At 41.6% G+C, this 12,713-nt stretch overlaps 1 protein-coding gene and 1 long non-coding RNA gene across 8 annotated transcripts in view; one reads left to right on the top strand and one right to left on the bottom strand.

The window, feature by feature from the left end:
* Window positions 1–12,713, bottom strand: part of ERCC6L2 (ERCC excision repair 6 like 2) — a gene marked incomplete at its 3' end in the record, with an annotated part of 201,751 nt that overhangs the window by 37,376 nt on the left and 151,662 nt on the right. For 3 of the 7 annotated variants that reach the window (XM_082469552.1, XM_082469553.1, XM_082469554.1), the window contains one exon: window positions 5,407–7,175. The exons of 2 other annotated variants lie outside the window; for them this stretch is intronic. In XM_082469552.1, coding sequence (XP_082325678.1) covers window positions 6,203–7,175 — 973 coding nt within the window. 2 more of the 7 variants (XM_082469556.1, XM_082469558.1) reach the window with 2 other exon arrangements.
* LOC309664564 overlaps window positions 1–12,713 on the top strand; it is a 251,474-nt gene that overhangs the window by 143,925 nt on the left and 94,836 nt on the right. The window lies entirely within an intron of this gene.

Genomic DNA, 12,713 nt, shown 5'->3' with positions numbered 1-12,713 from the left:
TGAGCTTTACTTGAAGCAATTTCTACATACACTCTCTAATATTTGCCTGCCGGGCGGGATGGGAAGGCGGAGCCGGGAGTAAGGTGGATTCCCCGACAGCGCTCCTGGGAAAGGGAGTGCAGGGCCGGGGGGAAAAGCGGGGGCGAGGGGCAGAGCAGAGCGCGCGCTCGCGCTCGGGTCCGCGGTCCTACCCAGCACCGCAAGCCGCAGCGCGGCTCCACGTGCCCGACACCATCCCACAGAGTAACAGGCGAGGGAGGAAAAGCCCATCAGCCTCCCCTTGCCCAGAGACGGAAATCTGCGAGGTGCCCCGACACTCAGGACTTGCAGTCATTGACACCCGAGCTCTCAGTCTCCCCCTCCGTCCTCTTGTCCCCCGCCCCTCTTACATATTTTGGAGGTTAGGTTAGTCGTCAGAAGCATTTTTATGTTTGGCAGTCCAAAGCTCCAACTTCCCTACTAGGCCCACGTTCGTGCTCATTTAGGGTTTTAAAGGCCAAGGGAGGAAGTGATGTTCTGGCCTTCCCATTCTTTCAGGTCTGGCCACCGACCCATCTCCAGAATTTGGGGGTGACCTGCTCTTATCACTCCAGCCCAAATCATGCTTCGCTCACCCGTCATTTGTGCCTGGGTTCCTTGGCGGCTCTTGCTCCCTTACCCACATACCTTCCTAGGGGACCCTCCAGTCTTCCTGAGACCTGGCTGTCCTCCCCAACATCCCCCAGCACACTGCTGTGCCCTAGGGTGTCTTCTAGGACTATAGGGGCTGTTATGCCTTTCAGGGCAATGTGGCAGCTCTGGGCCATTTCAGGTGGTGAATGGCACCTCTTGCAAGGGCCCCACTAACTGGTTGGTTTTCCCTTTTCATGGGAGGTCAGTGAATTGCTGCCTCTGGGGTTGACTTGCCTGGTGATAGGGCCTCTGCAGTGTCCCACATATGACATTCAGAGCTCCTTTGCTGATGGCATTTCCCAATATGTGAAGCCGGAGGGTGAGGGATCTACTAAATAGGGAAATTGGGGAGTTAAGAAGTCTGAGATGCAGGTTTGATGCAGTGTTTGCGGAGAGTGGGGAAAGCTGATTGAGGAGGGGAAGCTATTAGGTTGCTGGGCAGGGCACTGGGGGCTCCATTGATACTGGTGAGCAGGATGCTTGGGGGCAGGGAGGGGTGGGTAAGGACTGACCTGGAAAAAACCTGGGGTTTTGCCAGGCAGTGCTGAAGGGAGGCCACTCAGGGCATTGGCACTGGGTCAGGAAGGCGGTGAGTACTGGCTGATACAGTGAGACAGAGTTGACTGTTGGAAGCATAGTGAGGACGCTGGCAGATGGGCAGGCCAGGCAGACTCTGATCATGCAAAATCAGAAGTTCCCATGACCACATGTTGACATTTATGTTTTGAAAAATTAAGATTTTTTTTTTGTTTTTATCAATACTTTTATAATGGCTTTAGGAAAGAAGAAAATATATATGAATTAGCTATTATGAGGCTTCTTTTGAAGTCCATCTTTCAGTCCAGTTTCACTTTACAAAGTTTCACTTTACAAAAAATAAAGAAAAACCCAAAGTTAAAAGATATGGGGAGGGGGACAAAAACTCATATTTGACAAGAGGACTCACTGGAGTTTCCTTAGAGTTGTATAGGAAATTCCAAGATTTCCTATACATCCAAGATGCACACTTTCCCCCTTGCTTAAATATATAAACAATATAAATTAAGTTTCAGTTATTTCTTTCAATGAGAGGAAGGGGCGCAAAAAGACATCTGTAGAAAGAGGCATTCTTGATTTTTAACTATGAGAGAAAGCAGTACAAAACCAAGAATGTCCATTGGGCATTATCCATGTCAGTGACATAAGGGCATCATGCTCATAGAAATAAGATTGGTCTTAAATTTGGAAATTTAGGGGATAAATATTACCACAAAAATTGTTAACCTACAGTAAAAAAAATAAATAAATGAAGTATTTTTGGTAAAGTTTAATCAGAGAAACAATTCTGTGTGTGGGTATTTTTATGGAAACATAACAACCACTTTGGGGCCTAAAAAAAATACAGGATGGCTCCAGCGTGAGCTCAGTTGCATGTCCACTGGTTTCACGTGGGTTGGGGGCTCACTGGAGAGGTCAAGTGAGTCCTGTCCAGCAACAAAGTCTCAGACAAAACATTAACATATCAGAATTATTGTGAAACTTTAAAAATAAAAATGGGTATCTATGCTGAATCCTAGACCTTCTGAACTAGAATCTTCTGGGGAGGGACCTGGGCACCCGTGTGTGGAAAAGCCCCTGCAGGTAGTTCTGACTTGCCACTTCAGGGCTGGGGACCACACAGACTTAGACTTCTGAAGGGAAGGTCAGTCCGAGTCTCTCCCCCTAGGGGCAGAAAGTAAACACCCAAGTGGCTGTTTTCATACTTAATACTCTGCAAGATCCTGTGAGGCAACGGTGTTCTTTCCACCTGCCACAAACACCACATGGAGCCAGCACTGGGGGAGGTGTGCAGACAGGGCAGTGCATGGGGCTGTCACCCAGGGCAAATGCAGTGTCACCAGTGCCAAGACCTGTTCCTCAGCTTACGAACCTTCCCTTTAAGGCCCTCCAGAAGCGCTGGGTGGAGGATGCTTTGCAAAAGGTGGGGATAGAACTGGGAAACAAGATCACATCAGTGATGATTAAATGAGAATTAGGTGAGGAGCCTAAAAAGTGCTCTGCACTCTGGGCTCTTTGAAGGCAGATGCATCTTATAGGATCTTATAGGTTCACTGGCATCCTTGGTGGGTTCTAGACCCACTGTTAACTGGGTTTATGACATAGTGACCGTGGAGCTCTATTGCCTCATATGTGAAAAATGACCTTTGAGGCAGGCAGTGAACCCATTCTTTTGGATTTTATAGACTAGTAAATGTCAAAACTTTTGGGAACTGACATATGGTTATCAACTTTTACATCAAGTAAGGACAATGAAATAGGCGAAAAACTATGATATGCTATCATTTCATAAAAGATGACTATTTTATATCATGAAGGATAACTTCAGAATCTTAAAACTGCTCATTCAACTTTAAAAACAACCCTATACTGTCCTTGGCTTTCTCATTTTGTATGGATTGATGAAAAGTTTATCACCAACTCATCTCTGCAAACTAAGGCTCTTTCACCTTGAACACTTAGGGGCAGCTGCACTGCTTGCAGATGATGTTAATTTACTCAAAGAAGTGGTTTCAGGGCTTGAAGGGAACTCTGAAGAGTTCAAGTGCAATGGTCTCACAGTTATCTTGCCTCAGTTTCCAATACTGATAATTATGTTTTGAGTGCTAGCAGCCAGAAACTCTATTGCTGCTTTGAAGAGAAGTAAAAAATACAGATTGTGGCAAAAAGAATCATGGAAACTTGAAGTTGGAAGATTTTTTGGCAATGATCTCATCCCTGTCGTTTTCAAACTAATGCTCCACGGAGCCACAGTGGTGCTGCTTGAATCAACAGACCTCCATTTTAATTCTTATAAATAATTGAGCCTCTAATTACGGTAGAGTTCCTTTGCTTAAAAAAATGCTTGGGGGCTTCCCTGGTGGCACAGTGGTTGAGAATCTGCCTGCCAATGCAGGGGACACGGCTTCGAGCCCTGGTCTGGGAAGATCCCACATGCCGCGGAGCAACTAGGCCCGTGAGCCACAATTACTGAGCCTGCGCATCTGGAGCCTGTGCTCCGCAACAAGAGAGGCTGCGATAGTGAGAGGCCCGCGCACCGCGATGAAGAGTGGCCCCCACTTGCCGCAACTGGAGAAAGCCCTCGCACAGAAACGAAGACCCAACACAGCCAAAAATTTAAAAAAATAATAAATAAATAATAAATTAAAAATTAAAAAAAAAAATGCTTGAACACTACCGATACAGTCCATCTCAAATTTAAAGGGGAAACTGATGCTGAAAGAAACCCTGGGTTTTGCCTGTGGTCACCTTCTTAGTTGGGAGAACTTGGTGGCATGACACTAGTGGAGTGGGGAAGGAAGGATTCTTATTACAGTGTCTGTTCTCACATTCATCAATAGTTGAACCAAATCTTCCCACTGCTCCACTGCAAGGAAGGTCAACCCTTAAAGTTACCCTTCTGGAACGTTCTGAGTGGCTCATTTCCATACTGAACCTCATACTCTGCTTGGCAAACCATTCCTACATGATAATTATCACAAACATTTCACTGACAACTGTTGGAAACTAATTTTTAAACTCCAGATCTGTACTTTTGCTCCCATTTTGACCAGCACTGATAAAAATCTAAAATTAAATAGCATTTAATTATATTTGAAGAGTATAGAGGTAATATTTGTATGAACATCATTTTATGTTTCTAAGGTCATGTCTATGTAAAAAAATTAAAAGGTACTTTATTTTATGAAAGATACACTTTGATTAAAATGACTGAACTCTACTGTCTGATATATAAACTGAGATGAAGATGCATCTACTTTCTTTCTGAGCTCCTCGTACAGCTGACCCCACAGCAGTCTAACATTTATATGTCAAGTCTATCACACACTGCACAGCACATTCATTTTGTAGCAAGCTCCTGGTGGTGAAATGTAGCATCTAATAAGTCTGGACACAACTCAGCTGCGAGCAGCAAAAAAAAAAAAAAGACTAAGTCTATATAACCTAAAACAGAATTTTTGAACTGCGGTTCCCAGTCATTAGTGGGTCATGAAATCAATTTAGTGGGTTATGAAAGCATTAAAAAACATACATACACAAGAGGCAAAAGTGCAATAGAAGAGAAAATACCAAAATATGTTGCATGCCTTAAGGGTAAATATTATTTCATAAACATTTTCATTCATATATATGTATTAACGCGTGTACTGGGTCATGAAATAATATATATTTCACAGCTCTCAACACTGCCCTAGAGAAAAACATACTTGGCCATTCAGTCCCTTAAGAAAAGATTTTTCTTTCTTTTTTTCCCCATTTCTGAGCAATGGCTCCACACTGCAATGGCTGGGTACTCCAAAGGCCCCCTCCCCTCAATACAGTAACAATTCACAGTGATCTCCGCGCACCACCATTTCCTGGTTCACTGCTATTTTCTGGATATTTCCTCCCATCATAGCCCTGCGGGTTCAACTGAGGGAAAGTTGCCACAGTGTATCTGTGTGTGGGTCAGTAGAAGCCTCAGGTCCTGCTACCATGTGCCAGGCATGATGCCAGGGGCTTTACAGACCCGACTCTTTATACATATGGTTTCCTTTGTTTTACTGGTAGCAGTGCCTCACCTGTACATCTCGAGCTCCTAGCACAGCACCCATAGGGGCTGAGTGAATGTTTCCAAATAAGTGAATTCAACAACAAGCACATTCCATTGGTTATAAACTATATAAGTTAAGTTCAACAAAACATAAGAGTTTGAAATAAAATCAAATGTTTACTCATTTATTCATACTTACAAAAATGCAAAGTACTATACAAAGCTTTATATAGTTGTACAAAAAGTTGACGCATTGGTGTTCTGTGGCTAATGATAATAATTGTATACTTATTGTATTACTGCAACATATATCAAAGTGATACAACATTAACCCTTTGATTTTGAGTTTATAAGCTTACTATTTTAATACACATCATGTATTCAGTACTAGTTATTACTTTTGTATAAATAATTTCATAATAGTAGTACATGATACTGAGGGAAAATAAAAGTTAATAATTTTCCAAATGGTAGTAAGAAAGAAACTCATTAGTATACATTTGATTTGGGGGGTGAGCATAATTTGGCCTATGACTTAATGGAATCTAGGAGAGTGAAACAAAGCTTTTTTAAACTGGAAGGACACTCATGTGGATCAAGTTCAAGCCCTTCGTCTTTCATGTTAGGAAATGGTTGCACACCAGCCTAAATGACTTATCTAAGGTCACATAATTATACAATAAGAGAGATACCCCACGTCTCCTGATAACAAATCCAGAATATTTTCCATTTCATAAAAGAGGTTTATACTATAATACAATCATATTTTTTTAAAAGATCAAATCAGCTATCAAGGAAAACCAATACATGATAACATTTTAGACTTAAAAAGAAAACCCTAGAGCAAGAGTTTATTAAAAATATATGTTGACAACTGTGTAACATAATTAGTGTGGAATACAGTGCTGTAAACGTTGATGGCAGAAGTTCATTGGTTGTAGTAATTTGTGTGTTTATGTATTACTCTTGTGTATTAGTTGTGCTTTCATCTGTATCAGTGGAGTTAAATTTTTTCCACAAAAATTTCTCATTTGATTTCCAAAGAGGAGCTTCAAGATCCTCTTTCCTTTTGGAGGATGCAGCAGAAGGCACTTTTTCACACAGAGTCTCTATTACTGCCAAGTCGGTGAGTTTACTAAGACTCTCGTCATTCTGTTCATTCAATATGTCCCAGAAATCTTTTGGTCTCTGTTTTGCTTTCTCCATGGGCCCTGAAAGAACTTTCTTTGGCAGTCGTGTGGGACTGTTCCCGTGACTTTTAAAGAGGTCATCAAGAATAGAGGTGTCACCAAGTAAGCTTACAACAGAAGTGTTTTCTAACACTGGATTTTCTATCTTTTTGTTTTCCACTTTGAAAAGGGGTCCATTTCTTGAAACATCCAATCCTGTGAGATTCTGTCGGTTTTTCATGGTATTTTCCAACTTTTCCAACTCATACGCTCCAGACTTACTGTTCAGGAAACAGGATACTGCAGTATCTTTGGATGCTTGGCTGTTTTTCCCATTGTTCGTCTCTTGGGTAGAGCTTATAGGTAATTTCTTAGTTTCCACATTATTAGAAAGCACCTCTTCTCTATAGAAACTGTGATTTCGAAACTTAATTGATTTTTCTTTATATATTTTTGGGCTGCAAATTTGAGAAAATTGTTTGGTAGAATTTTTAAATGACAAAGTTACAGAATCTGACACCCTTTCTTTTATAAGAGACTCTCTTTTTTCAGACAGATTCCTGACTCTCTCTCCTTCTTCATAGGCAGATTTAATGCATTCTGAAGGGGAATCCACAAAAAATTCTTTTACCTCTGGATACTGAGAAGCATAAAAGTCTCTTAGCATTTTCTGTCGTTCTTCTGATGTGGCATTAGTTATATATTTAGCAAATTCCTTTACAGAAGACAACTTAAAATAAGAAGCCATTTCTTCAAATTGTTTTCTGAAGATTTAATGAACAAAACCAGTGGTTATTTTTATTACATTTTATTTTTAAAGAGCTTGTTTTCAGTGTTATGCTATGTAGCAACAAAGCAATGTAATCGTATTCCTTTAGCATATATTAGCTTAATTCCATAATGAACATGCATTTTACACTTAGGAGAATGTGATCTCTTTCCTTACACTATTGAAAAAAATATTCTAGCTCATGAAATTACCAGCTTTTTAAGTTATTCTGACTTATACTATCAGGCATTTCCTGGGAATTGTGTGATCCCAGCATGCTGCTACTCCAGTCAGCCAATTTATGCCTTACATGAAAATCATAATTTATCTAATCTGTATTTGGAAATCTATATTGCATTCAAGATCCATGAAATAAAACTGTCAAAGAAGGGTCTTAATAAATAGAAAAGAGAAAATGCTGATAAATTAAGACAGGAATTTTTTTCATCTATCTTCTCTTTTCTCCTTCCACAAATATCAATACAATATAGAAATTTCACACAACTTTTTGATGAGCCTAAAGGAAAGTTCTAAACTGATAAACCTAGATTCTTTTTCAGTACTGATCTGACTTCAGTACAGATAGCTAAACTAATAAGTCAGATGCTATTTGAAGAAATGCGTTTCAGTCCTAGTATAAGATATTAATAAAAGCTGTCATATGCATGTGTGAGGAAATGAGCCTTCTGAAACCCTGCTAAGATGGAAGTGGAAAGGTTGTTTAGGAACCCTGGGCACTAGACTCTGCTCCTTTCCCTAGGTGAGGGTTCTATGGACTGAACTGTATCCTCCCCCAAAATTCATAAGTTGAAGCCCTAAACCCCAGTGTGACTGTATTTGGAGATGGGGCCTTTAGCAGGTAATTAAGGTTAAAAGAGGTCATAAAAAGTCACCAGAGAGCTCTCTCTCTGCCATGAAAGGACACAGTGAGAAGGTGGCCATCTGCAAGCCAGGGAGAGAGCTCTCACCAGGAACCAAATCAGCTGGCACCCTGATCTTGGACTTCCCAGGCTCCAGTACTGTGAGAAGTAAATTTCCGTCTTTTAAGCCGCAGTCTGTGGTATTCTGTTATAGCAGACTAAGACAGAGGGTATTGGTTTGCTGATGCTGAGTTTAGGCCATGAGTCAGGAGAGCCCAATGCTTATAAATGTTCTTTTAAACAAAAGCCATAGATAGTGCTGCAGCATATGATTAAAAGTCCCCAAATTGTAGAATTATATCTATTTTTATATAATATTTCCTTACAACATTCATTTATCCACTCAACAAATATTTATAGAGCCCTCTTATTTGCTAGGCACTGTAAAAGAAACTATACAACAGTGAACAAACCCCAGTTCCCTGTCGTCAAGGAGTTTATAGTCTAGTTGGGGGAGAGAGATACATGAAAATCAAACCAGAAGGGAGTGATAAACCCCATGATGGAGGTAAATACGGCACCCTGTTGGCACCCACAGAAGGGGTACCTAAGCCAGTGACTGGTAGTGGACAAGGTGGCAGGGAAGGCTTCTCTGCTGTCACCACAAGCCAGTCAGGTAAAGATGAGCCAGGAAGCCTTCTAGGGAGAGAGGGAACGTGCACGGGCCCAGTTCCAAGAAGACTTGGTGCACATAGGGGCAGGAGAATCTGCCAAGAAAAAGGCTGAAAATCATGAGGGATCCGTACGCCAATTTCAGAAGTTTGAATTTTATCCTGTATACAACAGAGAATCCTGAGGGTAAAAAATGATTTTTTTAAATGTACGTAAACAGGAGCTTTATTTAAAGCCACTATTATTTTTGCCACTCAGACCAGGTTATATAAAGTTTGTGTTTCCTTTGATTTTAGTGGCAACCCATGCTGCAAATTCATGACTTTCTCTTGTGGCTTCAGACGAGTACCCTGGCTTCTAGTCCTCACCACACCCGTCCTGCTACTTGTTCCAAATCCAGGTACTATCTATGCCTGATCAACAGCCACTCTCATTGCCAACAAAACAGTTAATAACACAAAAACAAGTTTCCAAATTTCTGTCCTGGATATGGCTAGTGTTCTTTGTTGGAAAGCAACAAGTATGTTCTTAAAAGGTTCCAGTTTTAACTTCACATGAAGTAATGAAGTGTCATTATTTTGTTTATTAATCATCTCTGAATCATTTTCATGGCCTTTCTCATAAATATTTGTGCTGTGAAGATTAAGTTATTGGCAGGGTTACAGGCTGATGTCTTTTATTCATCCAAGACTTGGTAGTGTTTCAGCAGTTGCCAAAGTACTTTCACCTTTGCTGTGCTGACCTCACCCATGACCCTGCAAATCTGTCACCTCTGGGAGGAGAGGTGCTTCAGACCTTATTCTACCTGAGTAGTATGCTAGTAAATTGGGCTGTGTGGTTGCCCTTTACAGGATGAGCTGTGATTACAATTCATTTTATTTTTGCCTTCTAAACTTGCTTTTGTAATTCTTGGTCTTTCTAAACACTCAACGAATTGCAAGGTACAACCAGGGGATATAAGCTAGCCACCACTTTGTGAAGAAAACTTTGTAGACACTCATAATCCATTTAGAGAAAGGGGCAGCAGTGGGGCAAAGGAAATCAACGTTAGGTATCTTTCAGTCTTTCAGCAAGTGTATCAATAGTATTTATGTATCACGGAAAAAATTCAATTTTTCTCCTTTTTTTCTCGAGGAACTGAAGGAGAAGGGATGGAACACAGCTAAAACCATGTTCTTTCTGCCTAAGCTTTCTGAAGTGAAGGTAGGACTGAAACTTCATTCAGATAATCCATGGGGCTACAGCATGGTACAAATTCTTGATTCACATAAAGTAGGATGGTTAGCAGGAAAGAGGTGCTAGCAGTTTGGACACCAATCCCTAGTTCAGATGTTGGCATTCTAATATTAGACACCCTTCACCTTTTTATTTAGCATGAGGCATTTATCCCTAGGCTAAGTAGAGAAAAAAAAAAGAGGCAAAAACTAATTACTGTTAATACTTTTATTTTTATATACAGTGCTAAAGGGGATAAGACGCTTGTGCTTAAAGACTGGTAAAATGTATATGGTTGGTCTCCTAGCAAAAATAATTGCCCGATGAAAATTAACCGCAATTTACCCAAAATCATTGTTGTAAATCTGTTTGTGAGGAGTTGTGTTGCTATAGCAGTGTGGGGTGTTCACCTTTGTGGGCAACGGTGGGCAGCTGAGAGGCGTGCTCCAATCTGCCACACCAGCACCCGAGGAGCTAAGGGACAGGTTGCCTGGGAGTTGCCAAAACCCGAGGGAAGCATCTGGAACACGCAGAGCAACCACCATTTTCCTACTGTCCGTAGAAGTCGTCAGGACCAACTGGACCATGCCTCCTCTCCCTGCTTACCTCAGTCACTACTTCTCAGTTACACATAACCACTGGCTGCTCATCCCCCTGCTAGTCTCTACATCCCTGATCTAATCCAATCCCTCATCCTTCCAGACCATTCCTCGGTGCCCCTGGAACCAGGCTATGATCTACTAACTGTCCTGTGTCTTCTACCCAAGGAGCCCTCTGCCTCCTCCTGATACTGCCTCCCCACTGCAGCCCTCACAAGTCAAGATCTTATACCTCACATCCTTAAACCTCAGGGTTCATGCTTCCCATTGCTGCTTCCAGATCATTTTTTCTTAAAAACTCCTTCCCCTCTTTAAGGTTTGTGCTATCCAGCTTAACCATTCTCACCCTCACCCCACCTTGTTAACTGACTTCCTAGTTGCTTCCTGATAGTGACTGAACACTCAAGATCCTGGATTAATGTTGCTTCCTTTCCCATCTCCTGCCATCATTCTTGATAACATCAGTATCCATGTGGATGTCCCACCCAACTCCTGGCTCACCAGTTTCTTGACCTCACCTCCACAGACTCGATTCCACGTCCCACCCAACTCCTATTCCCAAAGTCATATACCACTAATGTCATTACCATTAACTGCACAACCTCCAAATCCCTGAATTCAATCATATCATGCTCCAGTTCAACTGCTCAATTATCCCAATGACAACAATGCTGGAATATACCCTTCTTCTCATCAAGTCCTCCAATTTGCTGACTCTTCTGCTTTCTCACTAACATCAGCCTCCCCTTTTCCAGCTTATGTTCAATTTTATAATCGCTTCTTTGCAAACATCCTTTAGCTTCCTTGCTTCTCTCTCCTTCTCCTGGTAAAACTCAGCTGTTTCCCTATTCTGTGTCTGCAACTGAACAACTGAAGCTTGCTGAATGAAGTCTGCACCACTGCACAGATGGTTTTACTGGAATTACTCTCAAATAGGAACTTAACATCACCCAGGAAGTCTAGCCCCACTAAGCTTGCTTTCCTACTTTATGACTTCCACTAATGACTTCTTTCAGAATTTCTCTCTCCCCAAATCTCTTTCCCTCTGTACTGATGACTTTAATTCTCAATTAATTGAGGAAATATCGCTGTATCTGTGCCTTTCTTTATCCCTTTCTCTTACTACTTCTCAAAGGCTAGATCTTCCGCCTGTGGTCTGGATCCCACCCTCTCCTGCCTCCAGGACTTCACTTCTTCTGTTATCACCTCTCTGGCATGATCTCTTTTTTTCCTATTAGTCTTTTTCCTCAACACACAAACAGGTTCTATTATCTTCCCAACTTAAAAACAAACTACACTTCATCCCACAATGCCCTCCAGCTACTGCTAGTTTCCACGTCCAAACTTAAGGAGCAGTCCCAGGGGCTTGCCCTTTCACTGCTTGCCCACCTCACCCTGGCATCTGCCTACTTCGACTGCTCATGGAAAGGTGACCAAAGAGTTCTTCAGCTCCAGGGGCTTTCCCACTTCTTCTGATTCTGGTTCTCAGCAGCAGTCAATAAAGTTAAGTGTTCCCTCCTTTTTGAAACTCTCACTTGTCTCGGACTTTAGGACCTTGCACTGGGCCTCCTACCCAGTAGGCCACAGTCACTCTCCAGGCTCAGTACTGGGGCTTCTCCTCTCCTCTCTGTGTTCTGTTCCTAAGCTGTTCACACAGTCTATGGCTATAAAAACTATCTGTAATCTATTTATAATGTCTATGCTGATAACTTCGAAATTTAGACCTCCAGTCTCCAAATCTCAGAGTAGCATATCCACTGCCCATGTGACATTTCCCTATATCCTCAAATTTAATATGAGCAAAAGAGAGCTCTTGATTTTTTTTTTTTACTCCAAACTTGTGTCTCTCCTAGTTTTCCCCATTCAGTGAATCCAGTCTGCTGCTTAAGGCAGAAAATTGGGAGTAATCCTGTCTTCTCCCCTTCCCAAAAACCAGTTCAACATCAAACTGAATTTATCCATTCAGCTCTGTCTCCATGGCAACTACTCTATTGCAAACCACCATCACCTAGTTCCTTATGGCTTCCCTTAGTCCACTCTGCCCTCTTCCATGAAGAAGCTGGAAAAATCTTTTAGAAACATACATAAGATCATGTCATGCTTCAACAGCTTTCTACTGCAGTTGGAACAAAATTCAAATTCTTTTCTATAATCTACAAGGCTTGGCATGCTCCAGCCCCATCTATG

Source organism: Balaenoptera physalus (assembly GCF_965194825.1).
Source record: "Balaenoptera physalus genome assembly, chromosome: 7".
NCBI classification, from domain to species: Eukaryota; Metazoa; Chordata; class Mammalia; order Artiodactyla; family Balaenopteridae; genus Balaenoptera; species Balaenoptera physalus.
This window is presented reverse-complemented; position numbering and strand designations above follow the sequence as displayed.